The sequence below is a fragment of the Tenrec ecaudatus genome, chromosome 1, assembly GCF_050624435.1.
Source record: "Tenrec ecaudatus isolate mTenEca1 chromosome 1, mTenEca1.hap1, whole genome shotgun sequence".
NCBI lineage: Eukaryota > Metazoa > Chordata > Mammalia > Afrosoricida > Tenrecidae > Tenrec > Tenrec ecaudatus.
Genome location: NC_134530.1, coordinates 12,971,644 through 12,989,520, shown reverse-complemented (window position 1 = coordinate 12,989,520; position 17,877 = coordinate 12,971,644). Strand labels below are relative to the sequence as shown.

The window sequence follows — 17,877 nt, the reverse complement described above, 5'->3', positions numbered from 1 at the left end:
AGCTCCACCTGCTGGCCCCGCGGACCCCTAGCCGAGTCAGAGGAGGACGGCGCACTCACACACGGCAGCCCGCCCGCCCGCCCCAGGTTACCTTGGACAATCCCCGTGCTCATTATGGAGCCCATCCGGGAGTGGGTGTGATTGACAATCCCCGTGTTGGCTGCGCAGCGAGAGGAGGAAGGAGGGAAGGGAGACGGCGTCACCGCCCCCAGCCGGCCCGCCCAGGGCGCAGCGCACACTCACACCGGGGGGCTTGGGGGGTGGGGCATAGCGGCGGCGGCAGCAGAGCAGGGCAGAGAGGAGTGGAGCCCTCCGGAGGAACAGGAGGGCTCCGAGGACGACGACGATGCGGGGGGGAAAAGACCGAGCCGAGGCCTGGCCTTGTTGGAGCCCCTCCTGGCCCGCCAGCCCCCCACCCCAGCACTCACCTAAAGGGATCAGGTTGTTGTGGCCCACGCTGGAGCCGCCAGCGATAACACTGCTCAGGTCATAGGCAGTCGGCATCCCTGTGCCCAGAGAGGATGTGTCAGGCGAGGGGGCGGGGCAGGGCAGGGTCTTGGGCAGAATAGGGGCAGGCGGAGGCTGGGCCTGCCGGGGCTGAAGTGAGCAGTCGGCGTGTCCCCCAGGTGTGGGCCCTGTGCTGCAGGGTGGGGGGCGACTCACCAGCCACGGCCATCCCACTGCTGAGGTTGTAGGTACTGCCCGTGTTCCACATGTTCTCTGAGGGAGACGAGTAGTGGGAGCCAGGTGGGGGCGAGGGTGTCGTCCCTGTGTATCTGTGCCAGAGACGGACCCATGGGCAGGGCCGAGGGGGCTGCTGGGCCAGGAGGGGCCCCCCACGCAGGCTGAGGGCCCGTCCTACCTGAAGAAGGGGTTCTTCAGATCCAGGAGGTTACTGGATTTGGAGCCCGTCTGGTCTACCTGGGCCACAATACTGATGTCGTAGCTCTGTCTGCAGAGAGGCGGAGGGAGGCTCAGCCCTCCTGCCACCCCACCCCACTCAGGCTGTGGGGAAACCCACTGTCCAAGCTCCAGGGGCTCACCTTTTGTTGGCAATAAGCAGACATGTCCCTGAGAGCGTGTCCCCAGCCTTGGCGAAGAGTGGTGACTGGAACAGGCACCGGACCTGGTACCAGTGCGTCAGGGGCTCCGTTGGGGCCGTGGACAGCCACACGGTCATTCTGCCAAGCAGGAACAGGTATGTGCTTAACTGAGCTGGAGTTGCCATGCCCCTAGCCCTGCAACTTGCCCTGGTGCCAGCCCTTGTGTGCACACCCCCCACTGGAGGGGTGCTCCACCACAGGACGCCTACTCACCCTGCCACACATGCAGAGGGGCACACCCCAGCAAGGACCCCCTGACCCCCAACAGTTCTTGCTGCCCCATGTAAAGGGCGGGGGCATGCCCCACAGGTAGAGGCAGCCCCGAGGGGGGCAGGCGGCAGGCCTGCTGAGTGACACTCACATGGAGCCGATGAAAGCAACGTCAAACCAGAAAGCCAGACCGTGAACCAGCCCCGAATGCAGCATGTGGAATTTGAATGGGATTTCTATCCTGGAAGGCAAAGGGCTCCAGTGGTTTGGGGGGAAGCCCACCAGGCTGCTCGGGGAGGAGGAGTGGGTGGCCAGAGCCCTGGAGCTGGGCCTCGGGGGGTAGGGCAGTGCCATACCTATGCAAATCCCCTTCTTTGGCTTCTAAGAAGTTCACCGTGTACTTGACAGACTTGGCCATCAGGATCCGGATGTCAAATGTGTCCTGGAAGGGGATCACACATATGACCTGACTTGGAGGGAGGGGAAGTGCTACCTTTTCTCAGGAACAAGGCTCTACAACAGCGGTTCTCAACCTGTGGGTCTCCACCCCTTTGGGGGTCGAACGACCCTTTCACAGGAGTCTCCCGATTCATCACAGTAGCAAAATGACCGTGTTATGGTTGGGGGGTCGCCACCACATGAGGAGCTGTGTGAAAGGGTCGGTTGCAGCACGAGGAAGGTTAAGAACCGCTGGTCAGGAGCCACCTGCTTAAGCCAGGCCTCTCTGACATGCCGAGGGGAGGACAGGTTGCTAGGGCTCGCTTCACAACTCCATGCTCCAGACCCAGGGCAACCCGACACAGCATCCTGACGGTTTGCAGCCGTGGAATTCAACTAGTGAGGATGGCCCATCCAGAGAAGGCCACGAAGGAGTGACGAGTGGAGGGCTCTCATGCACGGTAATGTGACAAGCACCAAGTCACAGGGCCTGTACTGCCTGCCGCCCACTCCAAGGGACTCTGATGGAGCTCTCGTCCCAGGTGAGCACGCCTGCCAATAATGGGGTGGGGTTGGGGGCGGGGACAAGACCCAGGAGAGAACTAGACTGCAGGAGTGCCCATCTGGCTAAGACTTTCCCCCTGGGGTGTTTGTACGCCGGGTACAAGGGCCAGGCAGAGGGCAGCCAGTTGCTGCTTTCTCTGGGCGGGGGGGTGGGGGAAAGCAGGATGGCCAGGCTGGCTGGGACTCAGGGGGTCCGGAGGAGGGACACTGGACCGTCTGTGGGCAGTGTTCCAACAGGGTGCCTCTTCATGCCTAAGCTGCTGAGCAGAAGCCACTTCTCTCTGAGGCACAGGGGCCAAGGAAGGGGTCAGCTGTGGACAGCTGTCCTGTAAGCCCCCCACCTGCACTGGGCCCATTGCAGGCTCCCCACTGATACGACGACTCCCCCAGTGTGGTCCTTCCCAGAGCGCCTAATGGGTGAGGGGACACCTCCGAAGCGACTGGGTGCAGAAGCAGCTCTGGGACATCGCTGTCTTCCTTGAGGCCACACCAATGCCACTGGCATGCAGTGACCAGCCCCGGTGACACATCACTTCCCGCACACTGGAAAGTGCACAGAGAACCGGGACACGGAAGCCACCAAAGACTTCTGGAGACAGGAGTCTGAGCCAAGGAGGGAATAAAGGGTGGGGAAAGCGCCTGAGCCACCGTGGCAAGGTCTATGGGAGAAGAGCGACCGGGAGCAGAGCTACCAGCTGAGGAGATCCCCAAACCGACCGAAGGCATCAACAATAAACAGAACAAGGCAAAGGAAGGGTAAACTTTGACACAGCCCAGTCAGGGAAGAGAGGAACGGGAGATGATACTTAAACCTACAAAGTTGAGCTCTGGTGGGTCCAAATGTTGGCGGGAAACCCGGAAGCAGTGCTGGCTTGGCAGCCACTAGGCTAACGCTGGAGACTCGGAGAAGGGCAGCCCGGCCCGCGCAAGGATGACGCGCCAACCCGTGAAGCGTTCCACTGAACCGAAAAGGGGACAAGACGATACTGGAGTTTATACCCACCAACACCAGTGACCGAAGGAAGGGCTGTGAGTCTCGGAATCCAAAGCCGAAGGAGGGAATAGTGTCAGGGCCGACACTGAGACGCTGGGTTGCAGACGGCTACGGATGGCAGTGGGAGCTACCTAGGAAATAAGCCTCCAGTGATCGCCCTCTGTCTGCAAAAGAGCGACGGGAGGAAACAGTGCGCTGCAGAGAAGACTACAGGAGACCCACATGTAAGCCTGACCTCAACGGTTACAACCTTGTCAGTCGGTCCCCCTCTGATGATGCACGTTGGCCTGATCTGGCTTTCAACAGTGTCTTGTGTTTTTGTTTGTTCATATAGTTTATCTGAGATGCACTTCGCCATTGGGGGCAACTCTCTAGAATTCTTATGTTTTTCAGTATATGAAACCCAGGATGCTGAATCTACAGACGGCACGTAGAGTAAGGGGTGGGGTGGGGTTGTGCATCAAAGGGAGCCAACGTCAAAGAGCTCAAGGAAGAGAAGGCTGGGAGACCGAGGGTGGCAGCAGCTGCCGCCCTGCTGGATGCGACTGGACTGACTATGGAATGGTCTCTGTAGCGGCACCCAATGAAATGGTTTTGGACAACAAACTGCACACGCTTACAAGCAATGACAGTAAATCTAAGTGATCCAAGTATTCTAATGAAAAGGAAGGAAAGAATGGAGCACTCACTCTGCGGCAAACTCCATCAGCTACCACCTACCAGCGACAGGGCGCAGACCCGGGCAGAGATTCCCGGAGAACCAATCGGCACTTTATGTACACATTTCAACATCGGAGGCCTCAAGGGACACATCTACCCTATCCCACAGAGCCCCTACCAGTCGGCATTGATTCCACGGTAAGGAGCGGAGGCACAAAGATTAAGCGAAAGAAAGCCAGTAGAGGCGAACTAGCATTGTTTTAAAAAGGCTCTAAAAGGAAGGCAGCAACGTTAAGTCTGTATGCACCTGGTAGCGGTGTCAAGTCTGCGAAGAACAACTGTCAAAGCCAACTGACAGGAAAGCGGAGCAAAAAGACCTGCCAAACATCATCCGTGTGACTTCAAGCAGCATTCACGCAACATGGCACTCCACGGATCTGGACGTTTCTTTGGGTATACATGAAACATTCCCCAAGAGGGCCACATGTGGGCCAGAAAGACCAAGTTTCCAAAGACTAAAATTATGCTGTGTATGTTGCTGAAAACAGAAATTAAGACAGTATTAGTCATGGTACATTTTGTGAGGGAGCAGCACACGCACATACACACGCATAGAAAATCTCTGGAAAGATGAGAGGATAGAAACACTGCCGACAGGGAAGAGTCCAGAGCCCAGTAGCGCAGTGGTGATATGCTGGGTCAGCTACGGGGAGGGGAGCGCCTCCGAACAGAGACGAGGACTTCAACTCTCGTTAGGAGCTGGTCTCAGAATCAGCGTGGCGGCTGTCCAGGGTCACCAGGAGTCAGGGTCAACTCGAGGCTCATGCGTGGGACAGGAAGGACACGCTGTGATGGGGGCAGAGAGGCCTGAAGAACACTTCAAAAGTGTTGATAATCCAATCCATGACGGAGCCCTGTAGGGCTGCTAACTGCAAGGTCAGCGGTTCAAAATCACCCACTGCTCCTCGGGAGCAAGACGTGCCTTTTGACCCCGTGAAGAGTGATGGTCTTGGGGACTCGGGTGGTTCCACCCTGCCCTATTGAGTCACTGTGAGTCAGGACTGACTCCAACAGTGACATGGAGTCAGAGTAGAGAACTATCTTAGGCAAAAGTGTAAAAAAAAAAACCACTCAAGTGAGATCAGTTCCCCAACAATCAACCCAATCATCATCATCATCATCATCATCACATGTGCTGGGTGCTCTGGGCTGTACACAGACTCACAGGTCTGGCAGAGAGCCCTGAGCAGCAGCAGAGAGGAGAGCTAGTGAGGAGTCACTTCCCTAGGACACATGGCCCGGATGCAGCCACACACTGAATGCCCCCCTCCCCACGCCCCAGTGGGAAGACTGTGACCGTGCCCCGGGTGCCCCCACTAACCACCACTGGCTGCCGGAAATACTCGTCCACAGCGGCTCCTCGGAGGGCAGACAGGTCCACTCCGTGGAAGGATGGCTGGTACCTGCAAAAAGTCCCCGCCCCACAGTACAGTCAGAAGTGGCAGGGCAGGCAGGTGGGCCCTCTTCTCAGCCAAGTTCAAGGAGGAGGAGGGCCACAGGAAGGCACTCACCAGAAGTTGGCCTTGGTGAACTGCTCCATGTAGAGCTGCTCGTCGGTGAAGGGGGCGAGGTGGACGTCACCAATGGTGGGGAACATGTTTCCTGAGAGGCGAGGGCAGGCAGGGGGCTGGCGTCAGGGCGGGGCAGAGCCCTCCCCTCGGGCCTTTCTCCAGCTCCCAGGCTTTGACAGCCGCTGCCACCATGGGAACTGGGGGGGAGGGGGTCCTCCCTGACGAAGCCCCCAGGAAGGAGGCAGACCTGCTGTTTGGTCCCAGTACTAGGAAGACAGAGAAGGCAGGAAGCGACCGGCAACTAGCACCTCACAGACCAAGGGTGGGGGTTCTGCTCCCATCAGCTAGGTGGCATCTGTCAGGTGCTAGACGCCCAGAGACCTGAAGCCAGGGAGGGCCAAGCTGCTGCCAACAGCACAGGCTGTGACTGCGGTCCTTAGCGGAGGAGGCCAGGGTCGGGTGGGAGTTAGGCTCAATCTGGCACGCTACATCCTTTGGCCCACCTGCACTGACCCATCCTGGAAGGGGGCACCTTCATCCAACAGACAGGCAGGTAGGTGAGTCAGGGCCTGGGGCTGGAGAACCAGGGCTCCCAGGGTCATGCCCACCCTGGAGGAACCCTGAGCTCTGGGTGCCGGGGCTTCTGCTGGTGGGAGGAGCTAACTGAGTCAACACCCCTAGGGGCCTTCTCCTTCCACTTTCAGGCTGCACCACAGGCTGTAAACACGGAGAGGACTCCCAGGGCACTGAGGCCGCCTGTCCCGGGAGCATTATGGGAAAAGTAGGTCCAGCCCTGGGGGCACCTCTGGCTCCTGCTGGCTGAAGTCTAGCACCCTGCAATCCCCAATGAGCTTTCTGAGCTGGCATGGAGCCCCGCTGGTCCCAGGGAGCAGAGGGTGGACAGCTGGCTGCCCCCATAAGCTACACCTGGCGAGGGTGGGGGTGGGGGTACACAGAGAGACCGGGTCCAGGACAGGCCCAAAGCAGGGCACTGAGACAGAACAATGACAGCCACCTCCCATTTCCAGGAGTGGAGTCCCCAGGTGCTGCTTCTTGACAAACCAACCAGTCACCCACTACCCACTTGTCCATTTCCAACGCTCACTGCCTGCTCTGCTGGCGAGCACACGCATGCACTGCCGTACCTGGACAGGAACGCTCACACGGACACACCCTCACACGGGACAAAGTGGGGCACATGGCTGCCCAGTGGCATGAACATGCAATGACAGGTGGGCGGCCACTCACCCAGAGTCCTATTTTATAAAGCGGCCACCCACGCACACACACAACCCCCCTGCCCCCAACTCCATCGCCTTGATTCTAGGGAGGACAGGACCTGCCAAGGTGGCAGCCCCGGTAAGGAAAAGACTGGCGCCTGCAGAGTGGCCAGGGTACCGTGATTGTTCACCCCCTCACAAGCCCTGCCGCTGCCAGGCTGTCCCTATGGCAGGAGGGGCCACGGCTGGTGCAGCCCTGAGGCTCTCTGGGAGACTACACGTGCAGACCGGGAGCGCCCAGGAGGTGGAGGGCTGAGAACCGCCTCGTTACTAGGCCCCCAATGCTGGCGAGCAAGGAGCGGACGCCCAGAGATGCAGGTGGGTGCGCTCACCACTTGGCTTCAGGTACTTCTTGGCGTGGAGGTAGCTCTCCAGCATGCGCTCGTTGAAGAGCATGTAGCCCATGGGCTCCGAGATGATGATGTCCACCTGCTCCGGCAGCGACACCTCCTCCACCTTCCCGGGAATGACCACGATGCGATCCGTCAGGCTGTTGCTCTTCACCAGCACCTTCGGGACACGGAGGGCCTGCTCAAGCCCGACGGCAACACGCCCACCCTGGCAGCTGCATCCCCAGAGCTGTGAGCAGAAAGCTCCACCAAGGGCCCTTGCCCCCGAGGTCCCCTCCCCTCCCCATGTGGTCAACTGGCCCTGGGAGCTTGAGACAGGTCTGAGGACACTGTGTGACGGGCACCAAACTAAGAGCAGGCCAGACTTTGGGATCTGTCCCACAGTCGGTCGCCCTCAGGAGGGGCTCCACGTGATCAGGGCGTTGTGTGTGACAGAAGAGACTGGCAAGCAGAAGCAGCGTCGATAAACAGGAGATGGGCTGAGGAGACCCAAGGGTGTCCGGCCGTGGAGGCAGCACGGCCAGGAGAGCCCTGAGCTGCGCTGAGGACAAAATGGCAGTTTGCTGCCGTCTCTGGGAGACAGTGAAATCTACACGGACACATCTGTAATGTCCACCTCAGACGGGGACGGACCTGTCCACGCTGTCCCCAGGTTCAGGTGGAGCCAGGAAGGAGAGGGGAGCGTGTCCACTGCCTCCCCGTGTTCCCTTGGTGGCGGCAGTTGAAGTACAAAGCAGAGTAAGCCCCTGGGCCTGCCGAAATGGCACCTTGTGCAGGGACCCGAAGGAGGTGGCCCCATGCTGCCAGGGCACTGGGACTTACTTCATAGCTCACCCCTGCACCCCCAGGCTGGTCAGCCTCCCAATCCCCTCAGTGGTCCATGCCTCTGCAGAAGCCTAGCCAGGTCAGAGGAGACACCAGCTCAGATGCAGGAAGCCCCCCTCTCCTCCCAACACTCAGGTTTAGTACATCAGAGAGCATCAGGCTCCCCGAGACTTGGGGGCCTCCCCCTCCCGAGCAGGGCAGGCCACTGACCTCTGCATGCTGGGCCATGGTGCTGGCCTCCACGGCATAGATCTTCCTCGCTCCAGCCTGGGCGGCGAAAAACGAGAGGATGCCAGAGCCGCAGCCCACGTCAAGGACGATCTAAGGGGAGGGGTGTCGTGGCAGAGAAGTGGCACCAGTAAGGAGACGGGGCCGCAGCACCGGGCTCTCGGCCAGCCCCACGGTGCAAGGGCCCCGTCACCCCTCCAGTTCCACCCCAGGGCTCAGAGGGGTGGGGCGCTTGCTCAGAGTCCCAGAGCTGGTGAGCAGTGGGGGTTATAAGCCAGGCCTGGCTTCACAATTTCTGCCCTTCACGGAGAAGTGAGACTGGGCCTCAGTCTCAGGCCAGGCACTGCACAGGCACCTGGGCCAGGTGAGGGCAGGGAGAGGCAGCGTCAACCACCCAGGAGCAGCTGGGAGCCCCAGGCTCTCCAAGGGCCTGCTCCTAGACCCACAGCATCTCTGGGAGGTTGTGGCTCGGAGCGGATGACCCAGACTCCCAGGACAAACAGGAGCAGGCGGCCCTCTGTGAAAAGCCCTTGCTCGGTCCAACCCTGCAGCCTCTGGATCATCTGCTGTGAGGGGGGTGGGGTCCACCCCCAAGCCTGTGCTGAAGCCCTGAAGGGAGTGGGCCTGGGAGCATCACGCTGACCCCTGCCTGGAGGGCAGCCAGACTCCAGGCCAGTGTCTGAGGTAGGGATAGGCATGCACAGGATGGGCACAGCGTGGCACAGTACCCGACAGAGAGCACCCCTAGCCTCAGAAGGGCCCTGGGGCACCTGTCAGAGCTCCGGCAGGCCCAGGACATGGAGCTCTGAAGAAGCCCGTACACTTCCCGGCCCCCAGCCTGGCTGCGAGCAGACGTGGAGAGGCGGGCAGGGTGTCGAGGGACAGATGGCAAAATTTCTCAGAACTCTCCCGACGCCAGAGACCAGCGCCCACATCCGTAGGCGCTTGTCAACCTCGGGAAGGGCAGCACCATGGTACTGGGTAAGGTGGGTCCACTGGGGCCCAGGGGTGGTCAGGGGGAAACCCCGTGCCTACGTGGTGAAAGAGCAAAAACCTACTCTGGGCAGCAGGACTGGTGGGGAATAAATGTCCCCTTTCCTGGGGGCCGCTGATTATCTCTTCACTCCCGAGCCTCCATGACCTCCCCCACCATCAGGAGTGTCCGTGCTGTTGGGGAAGTGGAAGCCCCACCCTCGGGGTTTCACCCACGTGGGCAGGCTTCACTGGAGATTCCAGACTGAGACAGACTAGGAAGAAAGGCCTGGTGATCTCCATCTCAAGCGGGGATGGGAAAAAAAGCCTCCTGGATCACAACAGAATATGGCCCGATGGCAAGCTGGAAGGTGAGCCCCGAGTAGTCAGGCAGCAGGCTGGCAGGTGGAAAAGCCAGCGCCTTCAAGTGAGCCTTCTACAAACTGCCTTCTTGTGGGCTTTTGCAATGACCTGACTTTTGTCATCAGAAGACAAAGATGAAGACCACTGATGGAGAAAATAAAGGGGAGGTGGCTTCCAGCTCTGCGGGAGGGGCAGGGAGGCCCTGACTGGTGGCTGGAGGGGAGTGTGACAAGAAGCCCAGGCTCCTCCCGGTCTCCTGGGCAGCTGCAGGCCTCCCAGCAGTCCCTGGCCAGCCTCACCTTGTCCTTAAAGTCAGCGTGGTTCTGCAGGATGGCGCGCTGGTAGGTGCCCGTCCGCACATAGTCCTGCATCATGTTCTGCTGCTGCGACAGGTAGCCATAAAACTGCAAGAGACACACCAATGGCAGCGGGGCACGCCAAGGGGCAGAGGTCTCAGGTCCTGGGCACCACACGAGGGAGGCTGCAAGCTCTCTGCTGGCACCTGCTGGAGGGTAGCCCTTGGGAGGCCCACCGCCACCATCATCTTGGTCACTGTAGCTGGCCAGCCCCAACGGCGAGCAGCCTGGACCTGAACTCAGCCACCCAGGAGAACTCAAATTAGCCATGGGTAGGGTTCTGGGACCAGGAGTCTCAAGAGCAGGAGCAGCAGAGGGGCAGAACCCTAGGCCTCAGCGCGCCAGGCAGGTGAGGTGCAGTCTGTCTCTCTGTACGACAACAGGCATCGGAGGCAGCGTGGCACCTGGGCAGGGGCCCAGGCTTTGGCATCAGGCAGACCTGGCTTCCCATCTTGGCTCTGATGAGTAAGAGCTGTGTGACTTGCAGCAAGTCACTTAACCTCTCTGAGCCTCAGCTTTCTCATCTGTAAAATGGGGACAATAATAGTACTTACCTCCTAGGGCTGTTGGGAGAACTCAACTGCTTCTACAGACACATCAGGGAGCTCAGAGCAGCCCCTGGTGGGCAACTGGGGTGCCACTGCTCTAGTGCCCTCCTGCCACACTCCTGGGAACCTGAGCTTCCTGGGAGCCAAATCCTCCCAGGAACCCTCCACTTCTCAGAGGAGGAAACTGAGGCCCAGCAAGTGAGGGCGACATACCCAAGGTCATGTGACTAGTACGACACAGAGCCAGGGCCCGACTCAGATCTGCCTGTCCCACGCTTCCAGGCACCACGGGTGCACCTCTCTCCTGCGGGCAGGTGGGTACTGTACCCACCTGGAAGTACTGAACAGCCGAGGACTCCTCTGTCCGCTCGCTGAACACGGAGCGCTCCAAGGTGTGGCCCCGGCAGGTCTTCAGGATGTTATAGAAGGAACAGAAATCTGGAACGGGGGGCCAGGTCAGCAAGGGGCCTGGGCAGGGCGCAGTGCCTGTCTGCTACCCAGCCTGCCTCTCCCGCCCGGGACACTCAGGACTTGGTGGGGCGTTTCCCCCAAAAGGCATGTTTAAATCTAAAGGGAAAGAAAAGGGCAGGCAAAAGCCAGCCAATGGAGCACACACACAAGGCAGTGCCTGCGCCCAGGGTGGGTCTGGGCACGTCCTCGCTGGTAGACCACTCCTGAAAAGGTGCCTGCCATGGCCTGGGCTGCAAACTTTGAGAATCTCCTTAACTAGCCACTGTGCAGCCCACCTTAAAGTCTGGACAGACCTTAGTGACCAAGAGGGTAGACCCTGGCAGGGCCAAGGGCAGAGGGTTAATGTGGCCCTTGGTCCATTAGCAAAGACATCACCTTCCATCAGATCAACTAAAAAGAACAGTTGTTATACTGTCTTTAAGAACTTTTATAATAATACAAAGTCTCCCGGACTAGAAAAAGACCAGAAGGCTTTACAGGGTCCCCTGCTGGTTAGCCCTGGGGTGAGGTAGGTGGGACTCTAACCTCAACTTTCCAACAGTGAATTTGGGTGACTTCTGTTCTTAGACTGGATCATTCAATGGTTGAGCCTGGGGAGTGCATGGGGCCTGGGGGACGTTGGTCTGGGTCACCTCCTCCCAGGTGTCCCAGAGGGCAGAATGGTAGCTGGGGGCTGCTGGTATCCAAACACCTCCCAGACTGGCACTCCCTACCCCCTTGGCTGGCACCCACCAAAGCTGCCTCGGGCATCTCCTGGGTCCACATGCACCCCCCAGGGTAGCAATCCTCCACCCGCCCCTAAGTCTTCTGCCCTGGCCTTCCCTGGAAGCCCTGGGGGCCCAGGAGCTGGGGACCTTAGGGACCAGGCCAGGGCTGCAGGGGCTGGGCCGTACCGTTGGGTGTGGCGAACTGGATGAGGACACTGTTGCAGCCCAGGGTGATGATGAAGGACTGCTTGCCCACGCGGCTGCACTCCGTCTCCCGGGAAACCACGCACTTAAACACACACACATCTTCCTCTGCAGGAGGACAGAGACTGGTGTAAGCTGGCATGTCCTGGGGCTGTCTGTATCCAGGATGGGTCCCCAACTTCTTTCCCTTCTCTCTCCAGACCCCTGGGTTCTTCAGTGTCCAAGGCTGGGCTGGGGACTCCCGTCTCTGGAGGCTAGGCATCCAGAGGGTCCGGCTGAGCCCAGGAGCCAGGGGGCCCAGCCCTGAAGCAGGGCATCTCTGCAGAGCACCTCTCCCGGGAGCACATGCTAGTCTCTGGGAGACCCAGGCAGGGACCCCAAGCTTGGCTGAGGAAGTGCCCTGGTTTGGCACTGTGACCAAAGGAAGCATGTCAACCAAGAATCCCAAAGACGCCGCTGCTTTCCAGTTAGCCCCACTCCTGCAGTCTTCCTCACCAGGCTCCGGGCCTCTCTTGAGCCTCAGTTTCCTCATCTGTCGAGTGGGGATGGCAAGGAGAGGGGTGCAAGGATGCAGTGGTCTTTTGCCCCATGGTCATCAGTGGGTTCTGACTCACAGCACCCCTGTGACTGTTGGTAGGGCCATCAAGTTAGTGCCGAGCTGCAGTAACCCCACATACAACACAAGGCCACACTGCCCAGTCCTGGGCCAGCCTCACAATTATGCTGTTGGAGGCCACTGATGCAGCTGTGTGGACCCCACAGGGCAGAAGAAAGCAGCTCCATCTTCCTCCCACGGAGTAGCTGGTGGGTTAGAACCAGTGACCTTTGGGTACTAGTCAAGTCTTTAAGCGCTGCACCCCAGGGCAGTATCACCCTCGTGGGGACTGGAATGGAGAGGCAACCAGAGACATGGAGGTGTGAGCTGCGCGTTGAGGCTGGCTGAAATGATCTGCATGGAACAACAGTGCTGGAGGGGAAGGCCCTGAGCTGAGAAGACCGCGTGAACACAAATCGGGGGTGGAAATGCTCACAATGCCAGTATTTGGGGCTCACCAAACAACCAGCAACAAAGCACGCTCGCAGAGCAGCAGGAGGGCAACAGTGGCAAAACCACCCATAAAGGTGGTCCCAATCCCTGAACAGCTCAGAGGACCCTGAAAAGGCGGGGTCAACGTTGGAAGTCTCACACGCCCCAACTTCAAAGCTTAGTACAAAGCTATAGTAATCAGAACAGTGTGGTGCTGGCCTAAGGACTGATCATGAACTACCGGAAGAATTTACTTTAGAGGATGGCACTGAAGCTACAGCTCAGGGAGAGGGACATGTCTGATCACAGTGCATGGGAGCAAACGAAAGGGGAGGAAGAGAGAGTGGAGCACATCCTGGCCCACCAGGCCTGGAGGAAGATATCCCCGCTCAGAACAGCCAATGCACAGAGTGGACCATATGGCTGATCCCACTATGAGAAACGACGTCCCTCGCTGACCCAGGGCCCTAAGGGGGACAACACCGGAGACTGGAGTCAGGAGAGCAAGGGGAGACGCAGGGCAGGGAGTTCCCGAGGGAGTGTCAAGGATAGACTTTGGAGCCAGAGCGTGGCACCCCATCCAACTCAACTGGAGGACACACTGAGGTGTCAAAAATCAAACCTTGATCTATTTACAGGTTTTTCTTTTTTTTAATTAACTTATTCTTCTATGGGTGATTGGATTCCTTTTTGTTGTCATCGCTGTGTTCTCATTTATCGCCTATCTTGCTATGGCTTGTTTTTTTTGGTGATCATTATCGCTGCAGCTTTATCTAGATAAGATAGTCTGGATGAACAGTCTGGAGGAGAAAACAATGTGACCAATAGTTCCGGGGAGACATGGGAGAGGGGAAGGCAGGGGAAAGGAGGTGGTGTTGACCAACCCAGGGACAAGAGAGCAACATGTGATCCAAAATCAGTGGCAAGAAGGGTGTGACAGGCCTGGTAAAGATTCAGCAAGGGGCAAGGTAACCGAGAGAAATTACTGAAACCCAAATGAAGGTGAGCATGATAGTGGGGCAAGAGGAAAGTAAAAAGAAATAGAGGAAAAACCTAGGAGGCAAAGGACATTTATAGAGGTCTAAATACTAGTATGCACATGTGTAAATATATTTACATAGGTCTAAATACTAGTGTGTACATATGTAAATATATTTATATAGGATGGTGGGGAAATAGATCCACGTGCATATATTTATAGGCTTAGTATTAAAGCAGCAGATGGACATTGGGCCTCCACTCAAGTACTTACTCAATGCAAGAACACTTTGTTCTATTAAATTGGCATTCCATGATGCACACCGTTCCGATACAATCGCTGAAGACAAATGTGTGCATAGGCAAATGTGGTGAAGAAATCTGATGGTGCCCGACTAACAAAAGATACAGTGTCTGGGATCTTAAAGGCTTGAAGATAAACAAGTGGCCATCTAGCTCAGAAGCTACAAAGCCCACATGGAAGAAGCACACTAGTCTGTGTGACAACGATGTGTTGAAAGGATCAGGTATCAGGCATCAAAGAACAAAAAATCATGTCATTGTAAATGAGGGTAAGTGCAGAGTGGAGAATCAAAGCCCATCTGAAAGCAACTGGACATCCCTTCCAGAAGGGTCTCGGAGAGGAGATAAGTCAGTCAGGTGCAGTGTAGCAACAATAAAAACATACAACTTTCCTCTAGTTCTTAAATGCTTCCTCCTCCCACTATCATGATCCCAATTCTACTTTACAAATCTGGCAATTCAGAGGATGTACACTGGTACAGATAGGAACTGGAAACACAGGGAATCCAGGACAGATGATCCCTTCAGGACCAGTGGTGAGAGTGGCGATTTGGGGAGGGTAGAGGGAAGGTGGGGTAGAAAGGGGGAACTGATTACAAGGATCTACATATAACCTCCCTGGGGGATGGACAACAGAAAGGTGGGTGAAAGGAGATGTCAGACTATGTGATATATGACAAAATAATAATTTATAAATTATCAAGGGTTCATGAGGGAGGAGGGAGCAGAGAGGGAGGGGGGAAAATGAGGAACTGATGCCAAGGGCAAATGTTTTGAGAATGATGAGGGCAACGAATGTACAAGTGTGCTTGACACAATTGATGGATATGTATGGATTGTGATAAGAGTTGTATGAGCCCCAAATAAGATGATTTTTTTTTAAGTGCCAAAATCATTTCTAGTGAAAAGCACAGTTTCTTCAGCAAATGACAGTGGCCCAAGTGGACCTCCATATTCCAAAGCAATAAAGCTGGAGCCACACCTCACACTGTACTCACCTCTCACTCAGCATGGATTAGTGACCCAAGTGAACACGAACAACTACAACACTCGGAGGATAAAGCATAGGAGAGCTCATGGCCTTGGATTTCGTGATGGGCCCCAAGATGGAACACCCAAAGCAGAAGTACTTATAGTTCAAGGAAAAAATGACCTACATTTCAGCAAAATTAAAAATGTTCACAGATCAAGACACTGCCCACAAGGTTGAAGGACAACAACCTACGAAGTGGGAGAAAACACATGCAAATCCCATCTTAAAGCGCAAGCACCACAATACAGACAGAACTCTTCCAGCTGGAGTCCTGGCAGCACGGGGACTGATGTGTTGAGCAGCTAGTCAAAAGCTGGGTGACTGGAGCCCCCCCACCCCCGTGCTGCAGGAGAATGCCGAGGCGGTCTTTTTTGTAAAGATGCACAGTCGTGGAAGCCCTAGGGAGGAGCACTTCATTCTGGCCTAGAGGGCAGCAGGAATCGGAATCGACTGTGGCAATGAACTTGGTTTTCTTTTCTTTTCTGCCTTGTAACTCGGCAACCCCAAAGACCACTCAACATCAAAATCGGCTCAGGACATGAATAGCTATTTCTCCAAAGACATTCAATAAATGGCCAAACAGCAGACAGAAAGGATTCTCCCCTGCTGTAGGCTTTGGGAGAATGCAGATCAAGGGCATGGGGGCGCGCGCGCACACACGGAACAAAGCAAAAACTAAAGTGGCTGCCATGGAGTGGACTCCAACATGCAGTGAGCCGACAGAAAAGAGCTGTCCCTGTGGGTTTCTGAGATGACGTCTCCGAGGAGTTGGCCTCATCTTTCTCCCACAGAGCAGTTCAAGGTGTGGAGCTGCTCACCTGGTGGCCAGCAGCCCAACGCCTGCCCTCCCTCTTCTGCGGCCGGCTCCGTCACCCTCGGGAGGATGGTCCAGGGGCAAAGGGGACCAGTGCTGGTGCTAGGTGCCACCAAGTCGCTCTGACTCGGAGATCCCATGAAAGAGCAGCAGCCGCGCTGCCCGGGCCTGCGCCCCTCACCGTGGTTCCTGCGCCTGCGCCCACGGCTGCAGCCGCAGGGTCCACCCATCTAGCCGAGGGCCCTCCTCTGCCGCCGCCCCTCCACTTTACTAAGCATACTGTCCTTCTCCAGGGACTGGTCTCTTCTGACCACATGTCCAGAGGACATGAGACCAAGTCTCGCCATCCGAGCCTCTAGGAGCACAGACTCCGAGACAGACTCGTTTGTCCTGCTGGCGCTCCGAGGGCCTTTCAGCAGCATCCTCACACATCTGTTCTCTGGCCTTCTTCATTCCTGCCCACCTTGCATGTGCACACGAGGTGACTGAGAAGACAGCAGGGCTTGGGGGAAACTGGCAGACACCTGCCATCCAGCATTAGGTGCTGCCCTCTATGGGTCAATGGGGGAATCTATATTGCCTGTAGATGGAAGGGTTGGAGGGTGTTGGCAACTAACTGCCTGGGCTCATAATCAGACTGCACCCAGGGGACACAAGACAAGGCGTTCCCCCCAGTGAGGGACCCCAAATCTGAGTTACATGCCCATGTCCACAGCCCTCCTGGGGCAGGGAGATAAAGTCAACCCATCAGCCGTGCCTGGGTGATAGGGAGCCGACCCAGGGAAGACGGCTGTTCACGATGCCACCTGGCAACATGGCCTGTTGCCCTCAGTGCTCCCCTCCAGCCTGGCGCCAGGCGGGCACCAAGGATCTGCAGCCGAGAGAAGCTTAGCTGTATCCAGCAGGGGCTGGGCTTGGGCCAACAGGAGTGACCCCGTCACATCTGCAGCCAAGCCCACGTGACCAGCAGTCTGCTCATCACACAGCCCTACCCCAAGTCAGTGCTGGCACACAGGAGACACCGGGTGACCACCAGCCAAGCCAAAACCAGGCTGGAGAGCTCCTCGCCCTTCTCAAAGCCTCTGCAGCCCAGCCCCTTCCTTCTCCAAGGCCACTGCGCTCCAGGGCACACACTGTTCCCTCTGTGGTCCTATCCTCTGTCCACCCACCATCGCTCCCATCCCAGGACAGAGGCACAGTGGCTGTCTGGCCCTGGGCCGCTCAGTCAGGATACAGTACAAACCTGCCTCTGGGCAGCTCTATGGCAGCCCGGGGAAGGGGGTCTAGGCTGCAGACATGCCAGACTCCATGTCCCTTCAGCCCACCCCCTCCCCCGGTCACTTCCTTCATCATTTGTGGGTGAGCTAGTGTGCGAGGTGGTCCTATTCTCAAATGCCCAACGTCAAGTGTGTCCTCCTCCTGACACCAACCCTTAAGGCACCTCTGCTGCCACGAGCTGATGTATCCAGGTAGCCAGGGCTGGATGCCCTCAGCTGGGAGGTGAAATGGGAAGCAAGTGTGGGGTCAGCAGGGGGCCTTAGTGATTCACCCATAGTGTGGAAAGGGGGTGGCGGAGGGGGGTGGGGGTGGGGGGGAGCCTTTCCCTAAGGAGTGCAGCGGGGCCAGAGTGGGAACTCTTTCCCACAGGAGGAGTGGGCAGCAGTGCTATGCACAGCCCCACTCCCAGGACAGTTTCCCTGAAAGAGGCTGCCTCCCAGTTGGGGACAAGCAAAGGAATCAACCCTGAATGGGGAGCAGGGAGCGGGCTTCAAAGGGTCTGTGGGAAAATGCTCTGCCCCATCTGTGGCCCAACCTGGAGCCACCAGCTAGCCTACCCCCCACACCCACCAGCTCTAGAACCCAATGGAGCAGCAGCTC

The 17,877-nt window shown here is 57.5% G+C and overlaps 1 protein-coding gene across 2 annotated transcripts in view; it reads right to left on the bottom strand.

The window, feature by feature from the left end:
• The window catches only part of CARM1 (coactivator associated arginine methyltransferase 1), a 35,420-nt gene that overhangs the window by 1,107 nt on the left and 16,436 nt on the right, over positions 1 to 17,877 (bottom strand). Inside the window, exons 2-15 of one of the 2 annotated variants that reach the window (XM_075547110.1) lie at positions 11,827 to 11,952; positions 10,794 to 10,900; positions 9,858 to 9,962; positions 8,206 to 8,316; positions 7,153 to 7,330; positions 5,541 to 5,631; positions 5,351 to 5,432; positions 1,670 to 1,755; positions 1,465 to 1,554; positions 1,044 to 1,181; positions 863 to 952; positions 664 to 776; positions 429 to 506; positions 92 to 160 (exon numbers count right to left, since the gene is read on the bottom strand). In XM_075547110.1, coding sequence (XP_075403225.1) covers positions 92 to 160; positions 429 to 506; positions 664 to 776; positions 863 to 952; positions 1,044 to 1,181; positions 1,465 to 1,554; positions 1,670 to 1,755; positions 5,351 to 5,432; positions 5,541 to 5,631; positions 7,153 to 7,330; positions 8,206 to 8,316; positions 9,858 to 9,962; positions 10,794 to 10,900; positions 11,827 to 11,952 — 1,464 coding nt within the window. The remainder of the gene's footprint in view (positions 1 to 91; positions 161 to 428; positions 507 to 663; positions 777 to 862; positions 953 to 1,043; positions 1,182 to 1,464; positions 1,555 to 1,669; positions 1,756 to 5,350; positions 5,433 to 5,540; positions 5,632 to 7,152; positions 7,331 to 8,205; positions 8,317 to 9,857; positions 9,963 to 10,793; positions 10,901 to 11,826; positions 11,953 to 17,877) is intronic. The other variant, XM_075547120.1, reaches the window with a different exon arrangement.